Source organism: Arachis hypogaea, chromosome 10 (genome assembly GCF_003086295.3).
Source record: "Arachis hypogaea cultivar Tifrunner chromosome 10, arahy.Tifrunner.gnm2.J5K5, whole genome shotgun sequence".
NCBI lineage: Eukaryota > Viridiplantae > Streptophyta > Magnoliopsida > Fabales > Fabaceae > Arachis > Arachis hypogaea.
The window spans coordinates 92,382,520-92,406,453 of NC_092045.1; the positions used below are offsets into that span (position 1 = coordinate 92,382,520).

Consider the following 23,934-nt stretch of genomic DNA (forward strand, 5'->3'; position numbering starts at 1 on the left):
TTAATTTTTTAATATAATTAATTGATAACAATATAATTAGTCTACCATAATCTTAATATAATCTTTTAATATAATTAATTCTAATTAAGTAATCAAAGAAATTAAATATAAATATGTATAATCTAATTGTATAAAAAAATAGTAAATTTTCTACAATTAGAGAAAAAATAAAAGCATTAATAATAAATAAAGAATAAGAAATGAAGCTCATATATATTAAAGAATGTTAGAACAAAATAATAAAGTTCATATTAATAATAATAATGCAGAAATAATGTTGCTTTAGCCTTCTAACCTCTGCGTTTGGCCATCATTTTTTTTTAAATTATCAAATCATAAAAAAAATAAAAAATAATTCAAGAAAATGAAAATAGCAAGATAGATAACATGAATTGCCACAAATCAACAAATTTTACCCTAATAATTCTAGGTTTAACTGCTAAATCAGCCTTTGGACGGCTATATAGTCTTAACAAAAATTATATGCATTTCAGTGAAAAACTTCCTAAAATCTGGTACATCGTAGGTCTCTTTCTATTGTGATAAGGAATCTTGCAAGTTGCAACTCTTCCGAGATTCTTAATTAGCATGCATTGGTTAGTTAGATTTCTGAAACTTGTTTAGTTAGATTCTCTTAGACGTCTCTTAATCCCATTCATGCAGCAGCCCAAAAAGAAAGAAGCAATAACATGAATACTCAACCACTGAGGGACAAACAAATTATGCTTATGTATATATATACATAAAACTGTATGTATGTACATTCCTATAGGAGATGATGAAGATTTGAAGGTACAAACGAAAATTAACTACATCACAATGTACATAATAATACAACAAACAAAGAAGCAGAAGTAAAAAAAGAGAAATTCTTCTACACTTTGTAAGGGCTAAGGTGGGTATCTGAAATGATCTACTAGGGACTAATGTTAAGGCACCAAAACAATATGCTACTTACAAGTTTTCCATGTTGAAGACACATTTTCCCTTTGGGTTTAGTGGTTGTTCATGATTATTAATCTCATTGAAATATTCTTCGTTCATAGGTGCTGTACTATCTGGTGTTTCTCGCACTTCTCCATGTAAACTTGGTCCTATATATTGTTGCACCACCAACACTGAAGCTGTGGCTGCAAAATCTGTGGATGCTAATAGGTCCCCAATTGCTCCAATCTCAGGACACTCACTCCAATCAGTGAGTCCTGCTGTGAGTGGTGATATTATCCCTTGGCCTCTCCCAACAATGAAGAGGTCATGGATGTCATCCATTGTCCTTATAGCCGCCACCGTCTCCTCACCGTTGTTCACCACTTTCTCAAAGTAATCGACTGAAACGTCTTCTTGAAATCTCATTCTAAAATCATGCAAAAGATTTTCATCAAGCTGTCTTTGAATATCTTTCTCTGTTTCCACTGTTAATACACTCGGTTCGCTTGTGCCTATGCTAGGCCTCCTAATATGGCCGGATACTTGTTTCCCTTGGACAAAGCGCACTATCGTAAGGCATATTCTTGAATGCTCTAGCATTCTCCATCCATAACACAAAGCCTCTCTATCATCTGGTCCTCCGAAAAATAGTATGGCTACATGATAAGATACTTGATTCGCAGCCAAGCGATTAGAGCCGTTTAAGCCTCTATCAACTAGAATTCCCACTGAGCATGGTGCATTTGCTAGTACATTTTGGTTGATGGTGCGGAATGCCATGTTTGTGGCTTCCATCCCTCCATCAACTGTTTGTTGCTTATGGAAAGGAAGGATTATGAAGGCAATGCGTTTGTCCTCTGCCAAATGGCATATATCTTCATGCATAGTGGAATAGGGGGAGATTGCTGTTAAGGGGTGGACAGAAACAAAAGAAGCATGGTGCTGAAAGTTTTCAAAGGCATTGATTATGTGGTCGGATTGAGCTTCGGTCTTGTTAAGTGCAGGATAACCCTGCTTTCTTGTGTTGTGAACTATGAGCATTGCGGAAGTGCGACCGCTAAGTTCAACAAGATGGAGAACATAGACACATATTGGTGACTTCTTTGTTGGATTAGAAGCTTCAAGGAGGTTGATCATAGTTGGCACATTCCGAGGGGTATGAACACACACTAGTACTCTAAACTCTGCATCTGATTTAGCTATTTGAATAGTTCTTTTTTTGTAATTTACGGATCTTCTTGATGGTTTGTAAAGGAATGATACAGAAGGCACAATAATTGCAGTCATTACTACAGTTATGATAACCATGATCGCAAACGATTCTTCATCCAAAACCTGATATCGGTTATAAATTATCAACATGAGCAGATTAAGAAATGTAGAAGAAGTAGCATTAATAAAAGCATTAGTACCTTCTGCTCCTTTCCAACATTTAGCACAATCATTTCAACTAGGCCTTTTGAATTCATGAGTAAGCCGAGGGCAGCCCCTTCGCGTATTGGAATTTGATAAAAGAATGCAACCATTAAAGTTCCAATAACCTTGCCAATGCAAGCCAAGAAAATGACAAGAATGAGAATTGCCCAGGTGTATGATCCTCTGACAAGTCTTAAGTTAGTTTTTAGCCCACTACTGGCGAAAAACAGAGGGAGCAAAAGTCCTGAAACAAAATCCTCAAGCTTGTCCACCAGAGCAACACCAAGTGGTCCACTTGGGATTGCCAAACCAAACACAAATGCGCCGAAAACAGAATGAGTTCCAATGGCATCTGTGATGAAACCCGAGATCATAACCCCTGCAAGTATGAGGGATATATGAAACTCACTGAATGATTCTCCTTCAGGGGTTTTCTTGACAATCCATATGGCTCCCGGCCGGACGGCGTAAGCACAAAAGGCCACAAAGGCTACACTTGACAACAGAACCCAAAGGGAAGCAATGTTTGTTGTTTCATTCTCTGCAAGTGCTATGGCTAATGCTAAGAGTATCCAAGCACACACATCATTGATGAGTGCTGAAGAAAGTGCAAGCCTACCTAACTCGGTGTTAATGAGTTTGAGCTCTGCGAGTATACGGGCAAGAACAGGAAATGCAGTGATAGAGAGAGCAACACCAAGGAACAGTATATAGGTGCCTTGAGTCATGCCTTGTTCATAATCTCTATGCAAAAGGTAGGAGAATGCGGTTCCTATAACAAAAGGCAAGACCATGCCGGCAACTGCAAGAGACACAACCTTCTTCCCTGTGGTTCGCAACATTCCTACATCCATCTCCACCCCTACCAAGAAGAGAAAATAAAGAAGCCCAACATTTGCCATTGTTTCAATCACCATAACACTTCTCAGAGGAAACACTGCATTGGCAAATGTTTCATATCTCCCAAGCATTGAAGGACCCAACATTACTCCACCCTGTGTTGGCATTTTAACAAACACAACAACGGCAATCAGAAAATGACTAGAATTTTTAATCCAATGCAATGCAATGCAAAGATGAAACACACTAAAATCAGTACCAAGACTTCGGCGATCACGCGTGGCTGGCGAAATGGCCTGAGGATGAAGACGAATATTCGGGTGGCGATAACCACCAAAGTTAACTGCAATAAGAAGAGAGGGAGAGAATAATCCAGAGGGTTATCTCCTTGCCATATCCCATTTGTTGTTATCATTGTTGGTGCGTAACACACTATATAATTATCTGTATTGTTTTTATCTCCCATTTCTTCTTCTTCTTCTTCCTATTTGGTTGTTGCAATAACAAGTTAACAACATTCACTAGTGTTCCTCTTTGTATGCATTACCTGGGGTCTTCACCAAGGCACTAGTAGCATGATAACAACGTTGATTAGCGAGCCTTGGATCATGTTCTTGGATATGAAGATTGAAGGCAAAAGAAGGGACAAAATTGTGAAAGGGAGGATAATTGTGTTGGCTTGTTTTGATGAAATTAGAAATGAGAGGAAGGCAGAAAGCAGAGAAAATCATCTTTGTTTTGTTTTGGTGGTTACCCACTCCAAGTGGGAGTTCTAGTCAAATTCTGAGGCCTATGTTGTGCAGAGGCAAGGGATATCTATTTTAAGAAAGCTAGAGATTTTGATCTTAATGAGAAGTATACATTTGCGGATAAAATTTGTGCACAATCTTGAATCTATTGTAGCTAATGTTCCGGGGCAAATATTAGTAAATGAAATTAAATTCCGATGGATCACTCTACAATATAGATCAGAAAGCAGATTGTCAGGAATGTGGGCACTTGATGGCTTGGTGGAGGCTTAGCCGGCTCGTTATTGTCGTAACTCGTAACTATGGAGTATCCGTTAGTGGGAGCCGGGCCTTTTGTCTACGTGGCAAGCCTAATATTGGATCAGTAAGAACATTATTATTATTATTATTATTTCTTTATATATACTAAAATAATTCAAGTAACAAAATATACAATAGAAATCATAAAATTATGGAAGTATTATATTATATAGACAACGATTAATGCACGTTTGGGGACTATTTTAAAAAATATTAAAAATTTATTTAGATGTCATTAATTTATTACAAAAAGATATTGTTTATTGTTGCTATTAAGTTATAAAAAGATATATTTTTTTCAAGAAGCAATATCTTTTTCGTTTTTCAAATCAGTTCCTAAAAATTTTTTATTGAAATACTTTAGTTCCTAGCAAATTTTAATTATCAAATCAATCTTAAAATTTGTATTTTGTTAGAGAAATTAGTCCATCCATCATATTATTCATCTTTATAAAAATTTATAAAAAACAAAAAACAAAAAAATTTTAAGGACTATTATATCTTTTATTAAATAACGACAAAAATTAATTTATTTAACTTTTTATCAAATTTTGACATAAACATTGATTTATCTAATAAAATAAAAAAGTCAAAGACCAGTTTGGTGATTTTAATTTATTAATAATTAAATTATTTGAGTTGAAGTTTTTAAGAACTAATTTGAAATATTACTCATTTTAGTGTTTTTGACAAATTTATTATAATAAAAATATCAAAAAAATTATTTTTAAAAAGCTACCATTTATATTATTTTTATAAATATCTTTTTTATTTAAAAAATATTTTAACATAAATAAACAAAATATATTTGTATATTATTGTATTTAAATATAATTAATAAATAAAAATATATTTTATATAAATATCTAAATATTAAATTATTTTTATTTTTTTAATTTAAAAAATAAAAAAATAAAAAAACACTACAAAATATTTTTTTTTAGAAGTTCACCAAGTTAATACTCATTTGGTCTTTGAAATTTGAGGTTGGACTCAATTTGACCCTCAAAATTTTAATAGATTCAAATTGGACTCTAAAATTTATATGCAACTCGCATTAACCTTTAAGCAGATTTCCGTTAACAATGTATTGATTTGGTATATTAACTTATTATAATTTACATTTCTCGTTCAGATTTCATGTGATCGAAACTTACTAGAGCTTTCAGAAACTTAACTGCTGCTTCTAGAGCACCAAATTTTTCAAATTGAATCTCGTCGTGATAATTGGATGTTGGGGAATAATCAACTTTATAAGAGATCTTGTAAATATCCATCACATGAAGCCTAGACAATGAATCTAAATCTTGATAAAATAACAATCAAAATCAACATGTTTATTGCAAAAATTAGTTTAAAGGCTAACACAAATTACTTTTGTAAATTTTTGGATTTAAAATTGAGTCAATTATAATTTTAAGAGTCAATTTAAGTCCAACTTCAAATTTCAGAACCAAATTAAATATTAACTTCAAAGTTTACCAAAACAAGTTTTAAGTATTAATGAATAGAAAGATTTGTGGATAAATAGAAGCACTGGTTGTGTTGGATGAGATGCATCAATTAATCGAAGAGCTTACCGGAGTATGACGAAGTAAATAATTTAAGAAGATAAAATTATAATTACACTAGAATAAGATAGTGTTTGTTTTGAGATATTGAGACAAAGATGGTAAGACTGAGATTCAGTATCCTGTTTATTGGTTTAGAGACTGATATTAAAATTTCAGTTTCTAAAATTTCAGTATTTCAGTATCTCTAAAAGGTGGAAACATAAAAGACTGAAATTTTAATAAAATTTTATATCTAAAATATCTCATTTCAATTAATTAATTCTAATTTTATCATACAAATTAAATTAGAACTTCATCAAACATCCTTCAAAGTCCAAATGCTACTCTTTATACAAAATTTGGGTGCCTCTTGCTTAGCATTCTAAGCATCCCGGTGACCTGCATTTCTATAACTCTTCTGCAAAAGTATGTTCTGGAAAATAAGGTTAAGAATTGAAACCAACATGGCAACATCAATAAAATGCTTCGCAATTACCGCAATAATTATGGAATAGCAAATATGCCTATACAAAAAATAATACCCATATCAAATTTCAGAATTGAACTTCAATTTAGATGCATTCTCAGTATCATATCTTGCTATGTGAAAGAAACAATGTAAAATAAGGAACATAAAGGATACTGGATTGATGTTTCATTTTGGTCTTCAGATTCAGATGTATCTTTTGTCTTCTTTAGCTGGGGTGACTGCTTTGAATTTGGTTTTCTTTTATTCGTTTGGTCAAGAGTTGTTCTAAAAGACTGGAACCAACCGTGAAGATTGATAAGATCTCCGTGCTCGGGTTAGGGAATACCTGTACAATTTTCTAAATTTCAATTTAGAAACTCCACTGTGGTTGTAGCATACTACTATTTACAACCAAGATTAAATTATATACGAGGTGAAACACGTTAATAAATTCAACCCTCAAGTACTGATCATGGTATATAAATAATGAATAGGATTGGGTAAAAAATATAAAACAAAGATTCACTTTTTCGAGTTGGGGCATATGAATATTTAGAAACAGGGGAGATTATCTCATTTTCAAGCTAGGGCATGCTACTAAATTGATAAGTTACTAAATAGAGTTACAAAATTGAGGAATCATGTCTTGACTCTTGATGGCAATAGGGTATTGCCAGTTTCGTTACAACAACTGCACCTTAAAATCTTATGCGAATCCAACAGATGAGCTTGAATTCTTCTTCTTGGATCTCCAATCAAAAGCTACGATAAGCCAAAAAAAATAGAAGTGTTGAGGAACAAACTTAATCATACATAACTTTCGTAGGTATATTAACTTTTGCAATGCGGTTGATGCAATTGAATCACATTAACTCCATGAGTAATATAGGGGAATAAAATCTTCTTCTTCTTAGTATTATTATTATTGTTATTATTGCTAGTGTTACTCTGCTTGTAATTGTCACTTTTTTCTTCCCCCCCTCCCAACTTTTTAATTTTAATATGGAGATAAAAATGAGGTAGGACTGCGTTATGGAGAACACGCATACTTTACATGCATGTGGTGTCAGGGGTGAAGTAATCAGACGGTGCGAGAGGAGGCTGCGTTTTCGGACGGTCCGATTTGAAGGTAACAAAACAGACGGTCCGAGTTGTGCCATTTCTGCCACGTGTCGCGCATGCGTAGCTCCCCGCAACGGTGCCCCTTAAACCCAACATACCCCATGCTGCATCCACACCCACCCTCCGAAGTCACTTTCACCTTCATCCAACCCAGCAACCATTCTCTCTTCTTCTTCTTTGTTTATCAACTTCTTCTTCCTCTATATCTATGAAAAAAATTAAAATGTCAAAGAAACAAAAATTTAGAGATGTTGATCGTCCTGAACTTTATATTGTACAATATCTCTGCCATCTTGATTATATAAGTTTATTTTTTAAATTTTTTATATTTTAAAATTATAATTATAATTGTTAAAAATTTAATTATTATTATTGTTGTTAGAAATTGAATTTAGGAATATAGACAGAATTATTATTATTATTGATGAAAATTTAAGAATATATGTTAAAATAATAGTTAGAAATATATATATGTTTAATGTAGTTAGAGAACATTTTAATGAACAATAATATTTGAGTTAGACTAATATGATAGATTAATAAAAAATACACTTTTAGATTTTTTTGTAATAATTTTAGAAATTATAATTGATTGATTAACATTTATAATTAATTTTAGAAATTATAATTTTAGAAAGGATAATAATTTTTTGTAACAATAAATAAACTAAACTGAATCGGTGTATAATTTTTTGTAATAATGTTGAAAATTTTGATTAATAATTCGGTTTTGTTAAATATAATAGATTTGTTTTTTGGTAATAATTATTTGTTTATTGTTAGCTTTTTAATTGACATAAATATGGTATTGTAGTTGAGATTTTAATATTAAAGTAGAACATTATTAGTTAAATAAGAATTGGAATTGTCTATTAGTTATTATTATTAATAATAAGTTAGAAATAATTTTTAGGGTTACTAATTAAATTTAGAAGTTAAAATATTATTACTCGGGAGTTTCGTAAATTGAATTTAGTAAAATTATTTATTTTAATTGAATTTAGTAAAATTATTTATGATACTTGTGTGATTTCAATTAATATGTGTTGTTTAGTTAATTGTAAAAATTTTTAATAATGAGAGTTAATTAATTGGTAAATTAGTCATACGTGGTAATTATTAAATTTGGTAATTAACAAAAAGTTTAGCCAATCTAATCGTTGATTTGCACAACATGTAAACACATGTCGACAAGAAATTCAGTCCACCTGAAATTCACCACAGTCGCATCGTTGACGACAGAGGTCGACGGCATACTCCAATCCACTTGGCATCTCACGCACTTCAAATACCTCATTCTGCTTGTCAAAGTAATTAATCCGGATGTTTCCTGATGCGAGTTGATTTGCATGCAATTTTGGGTCACAAGCTCAGAAAAAACATGGCCAGCATTAATCTAAGCCTTCGCCTCGACTCTTTTTCGGGTGAACAACTCGTTAAGCCTGTAGAATGTTGTTTAGACAAGTGCAGTGATGGGGAGATTGCGTGCACCCTTCAAGACTGAATTGATGCATTCCATTAGGTTCGTCGTCATGTGACCCCATCGGTAACCACCATCAAATGCCAACGCATACTGTTCGCGGGGATTCGGTTTAACTGGTTAGTGTAAGCGTCGCCCTGTTCTCATAAACTCTGGTAACGTACTTCGTACTCGCAAACCGTCATCGAATATCCTGCACAATAACAAAAAAAAAATAAACAGGAAAAAAAGGATGACAAACACTTATTGAGGGTAACTCTATTAATAACAAACTTTGAATTACTCAATGTTACTTATATTGACGACAAGTTTTTGTAGGTATGGTGCCTTGAATTTTCTCAGAAAATTCGACTCTATATGCTTGATGTAAAACATGTGGAAAGCTCTAGGAGGTGACCAAGCTCCGTTACTGCGAGCCACAGCTACATTAATGGATTTGTGTCAGTCAGATATCAGTCCCACACCATCTCGAGTCACAATATGTTGTCGCATGTTACTAAGAAAAAAGTGCCACGCATCAGAAGTCTCTCCTTCCACAAAAGTAAATGCAATTGGGACGATATTGTTGTTACCATCCTATGAAACTGCCACTAACAGACAACCCTTATACTTCCGTATAAGTGAGACCCATCTACCTGGATAACTGGCTTACAATGTCTGAATGCTCTACTGCAGGAATAATAACTCCAGAAGACTCGATGCAATACCTGGATATCAGTTACCAAGTCATTGCCTTGATATGCATGCATAGTCTCAAAATGGACGACAGCTGATGACTCCTTATGACACATGGCCTCAAACCATATGGGCAAAGTTTCGTATGATGCTTCCCAACCTCCAAATATTTTTTCTACTGACTTTTTCTTAGCCAACCATGCTTTCTGATAGCTGATGGTGTAATTGAATTTCGATTACATTTCTGCAATAACTGATTTTATCTTTAACGAGGGGTCAGCCTCAACCAACGGCTTTATTGCTTCTGCAATTGTGTTCGAATCCAGCTTCGAATGATCATGAGAAATGGTGGCTCTGGTACAAGTGTGACTACCATTATACTTCCTTATAATCCAACAAATACTTTCTGCTGATCATGCTAACCCTGATAAGCCAATCACACCCTGACCCATACTGTGTACATTTGGCATAAAATGTCAACGGCTCCAACTCATACACCAAGTAGTCTACACCTTTTCGGATGGTATAATCTTTCATCGCCATAATAATAGCTTCCCTAGAACTGAATTCCATTCCCATGGAAAATTTACCATCTGCGACGATGGGAATTTATGCCACGACGGCAGCCATACAATAAATATTTAATACACAAATATTTAATAACTGAAATTAAAATTAAATCAATACTCACTATATCAATATTGATATAAATAAACTTTACATCAAGTTATTACCTCAATCTGATCTCGACAAAATAAAAACATAAACACATAAATAAATACTGATTAATAAATACTAATTGATATTTAACTAAATCAATAACCCACTAAAAATATTATTATCTTAAATTTAACCAAATAAACACATAAACAAATGCTAATTGAGTATATTTTCACATGTCACTTAATTATTTGGTCCATCGATCAATATAAATTATTACAAAATTCTAATCCTTCTTATGAATATAGGCAATTACGTACTTGCACTCATATATTTTGGAACTCTGGAGCATGCATGGCTTCCAAATCCAAAACTCGCACGAAAGATGGCTCTTCAAACGGCACTTCGTTTGCGAGTGCATTTGCGATGCCTATCACATTTGGAGCCATAGTGCCGTCACCTTGATCTTCATCTCCGTCTGGACCAACAACTTTGTAATTGCTTTCGAACTCTTCTTCACTATCACTATTCTAATCTTCCCGTACAATATTTCGGTTTGTCTCAGATTGTTCGAATTCAATGTACAACTCAATTAACGAGATCTGAGTATGACGTTCAATATATATTGAAAACATCTCTTGCATACTCGCTTCGTCAGTTATATATTTGGTTTAAAATTGAACGAATCCACCAAATATTGGTATGGGATATCTGTATAAATACATGATATTTTTCTTGACATCTCAGAATCTATCTTCTCAAAAATCACACATTTGAGCTCTTCAAATGAGATTGTGAAGGGAATAACAACATCTAACGGATTTTCACACGTAAATTTTACTCCTTCAGATGTTTATAACAAAATTTGACCAAAATAATAATAATATACTTTTAAAGAACTCTATCATCCATTTCTCTCACTCACATACATAAAAACTTCACTATTTTTTTAATTCATACGAAAGAAGAGAGATACAGCAGCTAAGGGAAGAAGAAGAAGAAGAAATAGAATAAGAAGAACAAGAAGGAAAGATCTGAGAAGTGGTTTACGAGTTACACACACTTGTTCCATCCGATTTATTTTCGCAAAATAAAAAATTTTGATATATACAGAAATTAGACGGTCCGATTAGCTAAGCTAAAATTCAAATTCTCATTCCCACACAAATTGGACCGTCCAATTGGTTGGCAAAAACAAAAAAAATCATTGGGTACGATTTTTTCCTTCATTGCATTCACTAAAAACTGTCCCACACCAAAGTCTAACACCCATATAATCCGTATCAACGCACAACACAAACTCCTGCAATATCGAAAAAGAATGAGCCTTCTTTCCCACCTTATGGAATTATTGTTATTTCCATCTTCAAGGTTTTTTTATTTTGTTTTTCAGCAACAGATTGCCTTTTGATTTATTTTTTGCTATCTATAGTCCTCTTTCCCGATTTACAGAAAACTCTACCATTACACTTCTTTTCTTGGATTGAAAAAAAAAATGAAACCCGTAATAGCCTTATATAAAAAAAATTAGGCCACCAAAAACGGCCCACGAATCACCATCATTAACATTAGCATTAATTTTTGCTAATTACAACACCCAAAGTCAGATCCAAAAAAAAAAAACACCCAAAGTGACAAGTTGAATTCAATCATTGTCCCCAATTCTCCCAGGATACAAGCCACGCATATACAAGCAGTTTCAGCCACGTATTTTCATCACATATGGATGAAAAATGCCTTCATTCCTATAGTATTGGAAGCCTTTGTTAATTAGTATTTTAAACTTTAAATAATTTAGTATGAGAATATATGAATGTATGATAATTTTTTTTATTTATAGGGTTATCAAGTAAAAAATTTTTTCTAAAATTATAGTATTATTTAAGAAAATAAAGGGAAAAAAAGTCAAACAAGTCAACCTGTTCAACTCTTTAGCCCAAACGAGTCAAGTTGAACCGACAATTCTAATTGCAAGTTTAGGATAGGAGTATGCACATGCATTTTATTCATAGAACAAGAATACTTGCATCCAGTACAATTACATGCGCATGAGGATATGCAATTTATGATTACTATGCAGAAATATTCTCTGGGTAATCTAACGGATGCTTTTTTATGGTATCTTTGACCCATTGCTCCTGCTCACGAAGATTGGACGGAGGCACATCATAAACATCGTTAAATATATCTTCAATTGGAGGCTTCTCTATATTCTCTGCCACTTGAATTGAATGCAGAAGCTACAACATGAACATGCCGGGTTAGAACATAACTATTGAATAACACCAATTTCAGACATGGATATTGTTTACCTGCTGTCTCAGACTGTTCCTAAGCTCTGATTCAGCCATGTCATTCCACCAACCATTCCTTTCTATCCACTTTCTAAACCTAGCCACCGGATCTCGAGCGAGCCTCCACCATTCAATCTCATTGGCTGGACGATACTTGGTGGAGTCATCCGATGTCGAATGGTGTCCTACTCTATATGTAAGAGCCTGAAAAAGAGAATACACAAATAAGAAAGATACATTGGCCTGCTTTTAAAGCTTTTGATACGAGACAATAACAGATAGTCTTGTCAAAATTCCTCAAAATATGACTTGAAAAGTTATCACTTCACTTCTATTAGAACTGGTCTCTCTTCACTGATTGCCATTTCACGAGCAGCTTGAACAGCATTATAAATGGCCAGGGCGTCGTTGCCATCTACTCGAATGCTGCGGACTCCATATGCCTGTCCTTTCACGACAACACCATCACCTATGCATGAACAGAAGAAACCCAGAACAACATGGCTAAGGTTTACATTGAATGTGCAATGACATTGCCAGAAAGTAGAAACCTAACCAAAGATGCAATATTGAAATAAGAGGGGAAAATTTTACTTCGAAATTGATCCGAAGTTGGGGTGCTGATAGCCCATCCATTGTTTCGGCACAGGAAAATAACTGGCGCCTCCATAACTGCTGCAAAATTTAAGGCAGCATGGAAATCTCCCTGGTGTTACAGAATGCATTAGAATTTACAAGGTGAAAGCACTTCACTTTACACTAATTATTGCAAATGAAACCACATATTTACTGAGATATCTGGTTGCAACAGAAATAAAATCATAGTAAGCACTCCTCGCAAACATTCAATGAAACTCGCATTATTTGAATTCCTTTAATAAAATTTTCAAGAATAAAACTTATGGTTTAGACCCATGCTGGGTTTAAATGCTACAGAACTTCCTATTGCAGTAAAAGGAGAAATCGCCTGTGGTTAAGACAACTGTATAATTACCTCACTTGAGCCACCATCACCAAAGTAAGTGATAGAACATGCATCTTTTTTGTCCATCTTTAAAGAATATGCAGCTCCAACAGCATGGGGAACTTGTGTGCTGTAAATATGGTTAAACATTGTATTTTATGCACCATTAGACTGTTAACCGCTAAAACACACACCCAAAAAACAAAAAATTGTGCCTGTAAATGGAAGCCTTCAATACTTACGCAACAGTTGATGCTACAGTAAAGTAATTATGCTTGTTGGACCCATAATGTATTGGCATTTGCCGTCCTTTTCCATTGTCATATTTATTGGAAAAACACTGGTGTGCAATTTCTTGCAATGTGAAACCACGCCATAACAGGGGTCCTGGTTCCCTATACTGCATATAGGATAACATTTACAGTTACATTATTTCGAATCATTAGGCCTCTCCTAAAATTCTGATAACTAAGATGATAACTGCATAACTAGAGCCTAAGATGCTTGATTTCCAATTATGCTTTTAACCTGAGGGAAAATAACATCATCCCTAGTAAGAGCTGCAGCTGATGCAATATTTATTGCCTCTTCTCCAATGGTCGTTGCATAAAAAGATATTCTGCCCTGCCTTTGCGCTTCATAGAAAATGGTGTCCATAATTTGTAGTGTAACCATGTTACTGTACATCCTTACAGCAACTTCCTCACTAACCTAACATCAATGAAATTCATCAATTTCGTTTTCAAATTTTTCCATTAGGAAAATGCATGAACAATGGAATGGTGGATCAGTTTAAAACCTGGACAAAATTATTGGCCAGAGGCTGTCCATCGTCGTCGAGGACACGGTAGCAGGGTATTCTCTGTGGAGATGATTCAGATATAAATCTCATTTCCGGGATGAACTTCACTGTTCCTCCAGGAAAATCGATAACCTGCTGTATCCAGTTATGCAAACATGCATATAAATTAAGCAGCGCATCACTGCAGTTACAGATTTCAAACCAGAGAGAGTAAAGGCTGAATTCACACTAGTTATATATTGGAATTTGGAAATATGAAATTATCAATTATGTGGTGCAGTACTACTTCAGTTTATTACATTTGGTGTCATATATCCCAATTTACGTCACGAATTAGAATGCAACATTTCAGTGCTCAGGATTCAATTATTATGACCAGGGTATATAAAAAATACTATTTAAATTTGTGTAAGCTCAGACGAGTATTCCAACTACGAAATTTTCAAATTTTGAATCAAGGATTTCACCTTGCAATTAGGTCATCAAGTTTCACGGTTTCATACTTATTAGCTAGAGGTTTCACTTTCCAATAGGATCTTTATTAATCAGAGTCACCATATTCCTTACGAATTGGTCAATTATTTCATCGTTAAAGCGGGATTAAGGTTCATCGATGATAAAACATTTTCCAATTTCATATCTTTAAAAGTAGATTTTGCAATTTTGGATCTTAACAAATATTACGGGCCTTCTAAAGTTTGTAAACTTTTTATAACCTAATACGAGTAAAGTATAACCTGAGATTGGGGATTTATTTCAGAAACAAAGAAGTGTAGTCCATCAACGCACCCGATAGGCATGTGATACAAGCCCAGACAAGCAAATTCATGGTTTAATGGAATGACATTACTTTCGCAAACGAAGAAATTGCCTCAAAACATTCGTGTCAAAGCACGGTTTAGGGACAGAGTGCGTTTGCTCAAATCAGTTCCGAAGTGAAATAATAATAATAATAATAATAATAATAATAATAATAATAATAATAATAATAAAAGAGGTGGGAAAATGTAGCAGTGATAAAGGGCCTGAAAGATCAGGAGAAATCAAATTCAGACGAGTGACACTGCTGATTATGATATTGCAAGTTTGTAAAACAGGATTGACGAGGACCGTATATTAATCGAAGTCTCGTCAAGAAGCTACCTTGCTTTCTCATATGAACATACGCACACACAAACAACACACAGACTTATAATTATAGCACTAGAAATGCTGTTTCAAACTTGAATGCGAACATTGCGACGATGGTACTGCAGTAACTGCAGTGCTTCCTGTCAGGTCATTATATAGGGATTGAAACTAGGGTTTTCTATTTGGGCCTCGGGCCCAAGTCCAGTAATTGAGACTCGTGTAAGTCCATTTACAGTTCCACGGAAACTATAAATGTGGAGAAAAATCATTCCAAAAATAAATACATATCGGAGTAAAATAAAAAATTATATATTGCTGATGAAGATGATAAAAGAACAAGAAATCTTTACTCCAGTAAATTAAATATATATACAGAAAAAATAAATTAAAGAGATCAGATAGTACTAATTGAGAGGATAATCAAAGAAACATACGTAGAAATACAGTCTGTCGTAGAAAATTACGAGTTAATGACCCAATCAGCATGCATTCTAAGAGAGAGAGAGAGAGAGAGAGAGAGAGAGAGAGAGAGACCTGGTTAGCATCGTGGATGGAATTGAAGGTGGAAGGATTTTGAGCTATGGTGGATGCAAATCGGCGCGGAGAGGAAGAGATAGTGGTGCATAGTTAGGTGTGAAGTTGAGCCTGGATTTGAAGTGGTTGAAGATGGTCTTCGATATCCACATCGTAGCAGATTGGAGGAACAACCGAACAACAGAAGCACGACACTTCCGGTGAGGTGAACCCAGTTTTAACAAGAAACATTTAATTTAATTTAATATTGAGCTTTTTATAATAATTTGTTTTGGATTTAGCCTCGTGCGCTGCGGAATGAGGATTGAATGATAAGGATTGTGGATTCAACAACCTTTCTCAAGCCCATTTATTCGGCCTTTATTGACCCAATATATGTTTTCATATCGTTTTTTTTTTTTTTTTTATCAAGGAAATTTATTGATATTTTGGTTTTGGAATGCGCTAATTGTACTAGGACCAAGGAAATTAAAAACAAGAGGCCGAAAATATTGTACATAATTGATACGCAAGTTGGTGCAGAGGGATGAGGGTCTGTGTCCCTTAACCATCTCTTCTAAATTCGATATTCATCGAAGGATAAAAATGGAACTTGCTTATTTGGGAGGGATGTTCACTTTGTGTGCCTCAGAATTAATCATTGGACTTTCGGCTTGATTGATACCAGTATAAACCAAAAAAAAAAAGGTTTCCTGCCAAAAGAAAATAAAGAATAAAGAAAAATGTTTGAGAATAAACTTTTCAATAATTTATTTTAATCACTATTCAACCAACTTTTGAACTTTTCTTTTTACTTTATTTAAAAAAAAAAGTAAAGATAGAGAATTAATACTACAATAGTCAATTTTAATCAATATTATAACAGACTATCAAATAAGCCTAATATAAGTACACCAAAAAAATAAGCCCAATAAAAAATCTATTAAAGATTCATATAATTTTTCTTTATGTTAAAGTTGGTTGTAATATTTGTCGTATAATATTGGTCCCATTACTTTTCTCATTTGAAAAAGGTTTATTCTCTAATTAAAGCCTTAATGTTAGACTTGTTTGTTTATTAGGTTGAGAGAAGTATTTCCTCAGAAATAAAAATAAAAAATATTTTATATTTATAGAACTACTTTTTAGTAAATATTTTATGTATTTATTAAATCATTTTTACATAAATTTATAATTATAGTTATGAAAAAAACTATTTTACATAACATGGTAATTTTGAAAATTAAAAGGTATAGTTATTTTATTATATTTACCTATTGATATAAAATAAAATAACTACGTAGGTTTTTAATAAAATATACTAATTATGTTATCTTTTAATGATCTTTTAATTAAAATATTTTATTTAAAGAATAATATGTAATATATGATTATATGTAACACATGTTTTAGATATAAACACATCGTGTGTACAGAATAGAGAATTTTTAATTTTAAAATGAAATTAAATTTTTAAATATAACAAATAATAATCACAATATGATTAGATATCATTTTTAAGATAATGCAATTGAAAAATCGCATGAGGATTCATGTAGTGGTTAATATTTTATATTTTCTAAATAAACATATTTTTCTTTTAGAATATATTGAAAGAAATTAGTAATCTTAATCTTTTGCAGATTTTCTCTTTCTTTAATTTCGCTACTTTTTATGGAGAACTAAATTCTTTTAAAATAAAAAATTTGATAAAGTAATAAAATAAAAAAATGAATTATTTTTAAATTAAAGTAATATGATTCATATATAATGGGAGGTACAATTTTAATGATGATTAATTCCTTATTAATTAGCTTTATTATTTTACTAATATTTTTATTTTAGCCAATCTAAATTCTTCTATAAATCTTAGAAGTAAATTTCTAAGTGCTTTTTAAAAAAGGGAAAAATTACTTATTTTCTGCTTCTACTTTTTTAGAAGTACAAATAAATAAGTCTATATTGTATAAGGTGAATTATAGATTTACAAAAATAAGTATCAATAAATTAAAAATTTGGTAAAAAAAATTAAATAATTGTTCATACTTTTTTTTATTAAATATATATATTAAAAATAAATATCAAAAAATATTTTTATAATATTAAAATTATATAAATTATTATATTTTTAAGTATTCATTAAATGTGTATTATTATATGTCTATTTTTTTTCTCTAAAAAGGTACACTTACCTTTAAAATATTATTTATACCTTTGGATTAGCTTCACTCAGTTAAGACTTAAGATAGTAGAAAAGAACAAAAACTAGTTAAATATTATTTAGAATGGAAAAATATAGGTAGATAATGAAAATATTAAATAATATAAATAATAAATATATTAAATGTTCAATTTACTAAGTGTGCAAATAGTATATTAAAGTATTTTATTTAGGTGGATAAAATAAAATGCAATGTATTTTTATTTTATTGAACCAAATTTTAGAATTTATTGTTCAATTGTCTTCCATTTAAAATATTTAGTGAAGGTATAATCATTTTCATTGAACTCCCAATTCAATATACAGTAGTATCAACATATATAGCGGCACCGTTACATATATATTAAACCTAAAATTCAGGTAATTGATACATATTCAATCTAAAATGGAGACGCTAATTTCTTCCAGATCATCATCCAACGAGAGATAAATTTCGTCAAGCCAAGATAGCTCTGTCCCACTGTCATCATCGTCGCTACAGTAGTTTACACCTCGTACGGACCCCTTCTTTTCATACACTTTGCACAAAACCCATTTGCTCCAAATTTGATGATCCTGTTTTAATTTAATTAGATGTTCGTAAATTTTTCACAAATGAAAAAAAAAATAACATCTAAAAAGAAGTTAAACCTATATATAGTGGATGTGGGTAGTGACTTACGTGTTTTCTTCTGGCTCTAGTTGTAGAAATAATGTTAGAGGATGGGCAAATATGATATTCTTGCATGACCCAACTGGTTTCAATGCCGTGTGGAGCTTCTCCTATGTGGAATACAAGGTTCTTCTTTGTCCCTACTTTCTTCTCAAACGTTGATGACAATATTGCTTCACTTTCACCTATTTCCTTCCAATACCCATTTTCTGTTATTCTTTTTTCCTTCACTTTGCTGAAGAAATAGTATTGATTTCCGCTTGACAACGCTTTACCTGCCAAATATTTACACTGCTCAATTTTAAAATAATTTATTTTGGTTTAAAGTAAAAGGTGTTAACTTGCTTGTTATATGAAAAGTGGTTATAAGAAATTGAGTAGGTGGTTAAAGATACCGTTGAGTTGGGAAGGATGAGCGAGAGAGACATCAAGATCAGGGATGATGTTGGGATGGCATGGCAAAAGAGAAGCCTTGGCATAGAGAAAGTGAAGGACAAGTTCTTCATCCGTTGGAGAGAACAAAAACCCAGGAGGAAGCTGCTTCACGCTTTCATAATCTGCAGTCATCATCATCATAGAATTGGTGGTGTATGTATGAATTGTTGAGTTTGGTATAGTAATAACTACACTTCCATAATCCATTTATTTTGTCACTATATATATGCTGAGTAGAGAGATAAAGATTCGGGTTGATTATTTTTCACAATTATAATAATGGATGGATAGATTGCTGGAAATTATAAAGGCGGCGGTACTTGGAACATGTCATAATATCACAAGGTTAATTAAAGGCGGCCAAGGAAACTAACAACAAAAGCTAACTACTTTGGTTTTAAGACACATATATACACACACTAAAGTTAATTACCAGCAATATTATTCAACAATAACATGTATGACAAGTTAGTTGACTTTGCAATGACGTTATACACCAAATTCAATATTGTTTTTGGAAAATGATAGAAACTTAATAATATTAGTAGAAGAAAATAGGGAATTAATTAGTGTTTCTTTAAATATTAAAATATTCTTACTTACGTTAATCAATTATTTAATTATCAATTCTTTTCTTATAAACTTAACATGCATAATTATTGAATCATGACAATGGAATAACAATTTGCCACTTGTTAATTATGTATTGCTTTTGCATGCAAAGTTACACAATAAACGCGTCATTTACAAATATTTTAAAGTGACCACTTTCATCTATTTTTAAAGATGTTTCTATGTTTCTCATCACATATTATTAAATGAGTACTGCTAGGGAGTAAATGGCCTATGCGTACAATAAGGTTAAGCTGATTTTAGGGTTCACCAAAGATAAGCTGATTTTGGGGTTCACCAAAAATCGAACTCTTAACCTTTTGGATCTAGAACTCTAATACCATGTTATGAAACCACTCATCCCAATAGCATAACCTGATAGAACAATGTAACACTAATGGTCATATCTCTGATACTTTTTAAACCTCTATTGTACACATTGTACGTTTAGGACATTGGCTCCTTATACTTTCTCTTATTAAATTTTTCAAAAAGATTTTCTTTTTAAAATAATAAAAAATATTTAATTTGGACTAAAATAAAAAAATAATAGATTAACTATTAGACTTTTTTTAAACTATTTATATAAAAAATATATCTCATATATATATATATATATATATATATATATATATATATATATATATATATATATATATATATATATATATATATATATATATATATATATAGCCACGACTATGGTGGCTTTCAACGTGGTAGGGTTACCTTAAATAATTAATAATTTTTTTTGAAACAACGTAAACAATAAGACTTTAAAATTAGTTCAATTCAAATAAAATATACTATATTTTAAACTACTAACTTAAATTTTAATATTAGAATAATTATTTGCACACCTAATAAATTAAATATCCGATATATCTATTATTCACATTATTTAATATTTTCATTGCCTACTTATACTTTTTTTTTTGTAATTGATAATTTTAAATTTCACTTGACTAATATTAAAATTTAATTAATAACAGCAACTTTAGACTTCAATTTTTTATTGCGGAATAAAATGATTATTTTAATTAAAAATAAAATATATAAATAATTATTTATTAACGTGAAAAAAATTAATGCAATATAAGTATTTTTAGATACTATTATTTTTTAAATTTTGGGCATTGGTAGCGACTTTATTTCTGACAACGAGAGAAAATATAGATTATTTTTTTATCAAAAAATATGATAAATGATCTAATTTTTTTCTTTTATTTACAGACTCATAAACATGTCATTATTTATTAATAGAACTGAAACGTGCTTCAGTTTTTCATTTTGTATGATTGAAAATAGTTAAAAATATCATTTTGTAAAGTCCATAGCCACACACACACCCCACCATAGCCACCAAATTTGTGGCCACATACACACACACAAAGGTGTTTGTTACGGTACGATGATAAATTCATACGTACCGATATGTTTAAAATATGGACAAATAATAACAATCCACGTGGAATTTATTTTCCACATCAACATTTAATTTTTATTTTTTAAATATATATTATATCACCACTTTTTCTAATATATCCCTTTAATTAAATAAAAATAAAAAAATATTTTTTATTTAATTTTATAAAAAATCTTAAACATTCTTCTTTTATTTGATTAGACAAAAATATCTTTTTAAATTAACAAAATTTTAGAATTCAATTAATCATAATTTTATAATTTTAAATAATTTAAACAATAAAACAAAAACATATTAAAAAAATAAAAAATCAAAATTTCTTCATCTTTTCTAAATTTCTCTAATCATTTGTGTCTCTTCTAAGCAAAACATATCAAAAAAATAAAAAATCAATCGTTCTTCATCTTCTCCAATTACCCCTCTGAAGCAAAGCAGTAAAAATCCCAAACTAAAACCCTAAGTTCTTCGCCGCTGATTCATACATGTTCAAGATTGCGCTCAAGGAGTGCAGGCACGTGTTTGAGAATCTCAGCTCTGTTGTTGATGTTGGCGGTGTCTCTAAACTTATTCATCAAGAGTTTCCACAGTTGAAGTGCACCGTTTTCGACCAGTCGGAGGTTGTTGGTAACCTCAAAGGAGATGGGAATTTGAACTTTGTTGCCGGTGACATGTTCAAATCGATCCCTTCTGCTGATGCAGTCTTACGACGGCGGCAAAAAATTTAGGATTTTGATTTGGGATTTTTACTATTTTATTTTAGAGGGGTAATTGGATAAGATGAAAAACGATCGATTTTTTATTTTTTTTTATATGTTTTGTTTAGAGGGGGCACGAATGATTAGAGAAATTGGAGAAGATGAAGAAATTTTGATTTTTTGTTTTTTTAATATGTTTTTGTTTTGTTGCTTAAATTATTTGAAACTATAAAATTAGAATTAATTGAATTCTAAAATTTTATTAATTTAAAAGGATATTTTTGTCTAATCAAATAAAAGAAGAATGTTTAAGATTTTTTATAAAATTAAATAAAAAATATATTTTTTTTATTTAATTAAATGGATATATTAGTAAAAGTGGTGATATAATATATATTTAAAAAAATAAAAATTAAATGTTGATGTGAAAAATAAATTCCACGTGACTTGTTATTATTTGTGCATATTTTAAACGTATCGGTACATATGAATTTATCATCGTACCGTAGCAAACACCATATATAAAACAAGTTCAAACCTCTTAAAATTTTTACAAATAAAAAAATAATTAATTTATATTCGTACAATATATAAAATAATTACTATATTATTATTATATTATAGATTAAAATTCACTAATTTATATTTTTTTTCATATTTAATATAAGCATTAGAAATAAATAAAATTTTTATAGCTAAATGTAGTGTAATAAAATATATATAATATTAATTAGTTCTTAAAAAATTTTTAAAAAATAGTTTCTTTTATTTTAGTAAAATAACTATTTATTAAAGTAGGCAAATTAATTATTTTCTTCCCATATACAGTTTTCTTAAGACATAAAAGTAATTAATTAGAACATTGGTTAAGATAATTAAAGTCACTATTTCATTAAATTTTAATTTAAAGAGAAATTCTAGTTAATTTTGGTATAAAAATTTTGAATTTGAAAACATTGATAAAAATTATATTGAATTTTTATTTATTTTATTCTCATTTAAATTAATCAGTACATAAGTTAAAGTTCTGTTTTGAAGTTATATTCGAGTTTTAATATAATTTTTAAAGTTTCAATTTACTTAGTTTGATTTTTTAACTTAGATATCCGTGACTTATATTAGAGTTTTAAGTGTTTAGTTGAAAAAAATTAAGTTAAAAAAATTCAATTATCACATCAAATAGTTGCTAGAACGTATAATGTAGCAGTTGTTAGTCCATCTCAGCATGTCGTTAACGATTTTGTGAGACTGTGACAAAAATAATATCAGGAACCAACGTGAGTCATAACTATTATGTTGAGAGACTAAATTGAGTAAATCAAAATTTTTGAAATTAGATTGAAATACGAACATAATTTCAGAGACCAATAAGTATTATCTCTTTGTTGACAATTAAGTTGTTTTAATGGTAATTAAGATCTAATAATGGTTTATAATTAAAAAAAAGCAGTCTTTTGCAACAATGAACCTATAGTAGTAGTTAGGGGTGTTCATAGATTAAATCATATTGATAAATCCACAGTATTTATCCGTATCTGATCTGTAATTTGTGGATATGATCTGATCTATAAGATGATCGGATTGGATCAAATCGGCTCCACACTCTAATCAGATAGAAGTAAATATGTTTAAAAGAATCAGATCCACACTCTTTTTATTATTATTATTATTATTATTATTATTATTATTATTATTATTATTTTGTACATTAAAAAATAAATGGCCAAATTATTGCCATAACATAATAGAAGTATGGAAGTTTATCATTCTTCTCTAACGGCGAAAACAAAATTCTTTTCAATAGTTTATTTAACGTTTAGTAGAATAAAAATAAATTTTATTAGAATAAATTTTAGTACGAGTTTAATATTTTTATTCAACATAAAATATTTATAGAATTACTCGTAGATAAATTTTAGAAAAAAGAAAAAAAGCATGATTTTTAATTTTATTTTAAAATAAACTTTATTTTTATTTTAAAATAAATTTTAATTTTAT

At 30.9% G+C, this 23,934-nt stretch overlaps 3 protein-coding genes across 10 annotated transcripts; all 3 read right to left on the reverse strand.

The window, feature by feature from the left end:
* Positions 1-705: 705 nt before the first annotated feature.
* LOC112715938 (cation/H(+) antiporter 15) lies at positions 706-4,082 on the reverse strand. Its single transcript, XM_025767769.3, has 3 exons — positions 3,443-4,082; positions 2,340-3,338; positions 706-2,262 (listed from the first exon to the last, which is right to left on the reverse strand). Exons 1-3 carry the CDS (start codon positions 3,647-3,649, stop codon positions 955-957), a joined length of 2,514 nt encoding a protein of 837 aa, XP_025623554.1. The 5' UTR covers positions 3,650-4,082; the 3' UTR covers positions 706-954.
* Positions 4,083-12,173: 8,091 nt separating this feature from the next.
* Positions 12,174-16,263, reverse strand: LOC112715939 (2-oxoisovalerate dehydrogenase subunit alpha 2, mitochondrial). 8 transcript variants are annotated; one of them, XM_025767771.2, is made up of 9 exons: positions 15,917-16,263; positions 14,249-14,383; positions 13,978-14,160; positions 13,692-13,849; positions 13,480-13,579; positions 13,080-13,191; positions 12,815-12,954; positions 12,504-12,689; positions 12,174-12,431 (listed from the first exon to the last, which is right to left on the reverse strand). In XM_025767771.2, exons 2-9 carry the CDS (start codon positions 14,339-14,341, stop codon positions 12,264-12,266), a joined length of 1,140 nt encoding a protein of 379 aa, XP_025623556.1. In that variant the 5' UTR covers positions 14,342-14,383; positions 15,917-16,263; the 3' UTR covers positions 12,174-12,263. The 8 variants fall into 8 exon arrangements, with proteins under 8 accessions (XP_025623556.1, XP_072061206.1, XP_025623557.1 ...); XM_072205105.1 differs by having other exon boundaries at positions 13,978-14,155; positions 14,249-14,386; positions 15,917-16,154; XM_025767772.2 differs by having other exon boundaries at positions 14,249-14,386; positions 15,917-16,147.
* Positions 16,264-18,373: 2,110 nt separating this feature from the next.
* Positions 18,374-19,668, reverse strand: LOC112715940 (NAC domain-containing protein 104). Its single transcript, XM_025767776.3, has 3 exons — positions 19,164-19,668; positions 18,778-19,043; positions 18,374-18,671 (listed from the first exon to the last, which is right to left on the reverse strand). The coding sequence occupies exons 1-3, from the start codon at positions 19,408-19,410 to the stop codon at positions 18,492-18,494; spliced, it is 693 nt and encodes a 230-aa protein (XP_025623561.1). The 5' UTR covers positions 19,411-19,668; the 3' UTR covers positions 18,374-18,491.
* Between the last annotated feature and the right edge of the window lie 4,266 nt (positions 19,669-23,934).

Coding starts and splice junctions, on each gene's coding strand:
- LOC112715938 (XM_025767769.3), bottom strand. CDS start 3,649: ATGGGAGATAAAAACAATACAGATAATTATATAGTGTGTTACGCACCA. Junction 3,339..3,442: donor GCGTGATCGCCGAAGTCTTG/GTACTGATTTTA, acceptor ATGCCAACACAG/GGTGGAGTAATGTTGGGTCC. Junction 2,263..2,339: donor ATGTTGGAAAGGAGCAGAAG/GTACTAATGCTT, acceptor AACCGATATCAG/GTTTTGGATGAAGAATCGTT.
- LOC112715939 (XM_072205102.1), bottom strand. CDS start 15,051: ATGCCTATCGGGTGCGTTGATGGACTACACTTCTTTGTTTCTGAAATA. Junction 13,580..13,691: donor ACTGTAGCATCAACTGTTGC/GTAAGTATTGAA, acceptor CCATATTTACAG/CACACAAGTTCCCCATGCTG. Junction 12,432..12,503: donor GGAACAGTCTGAGACAGCAG/GTAAACAATATC, acceptor TTCATGTTGTAG/CTTCTGCATTCAATTCAAGT.
- LOC112715940 (XM_025767776.3), bottom strand. CDS start 19,410: ATGGATTATGGAAGTGTAGTTATTACTATACCAAACTCAACAATTCAT. Junction 19,044..19,163: donor TCATCCTTCCCAACTCAACG/GTATCTTTAACC, acceptor AATATTTGGCAG/GTAAAGCGTTGTCAAGCGGA. Junction 18,672..18,777: donor CTAGAGCCAGAAGAAAACAC/GTAAGTCACTAC, acceptor AAATTAAAACAG/GATCATCAAATTTGGAGCAA.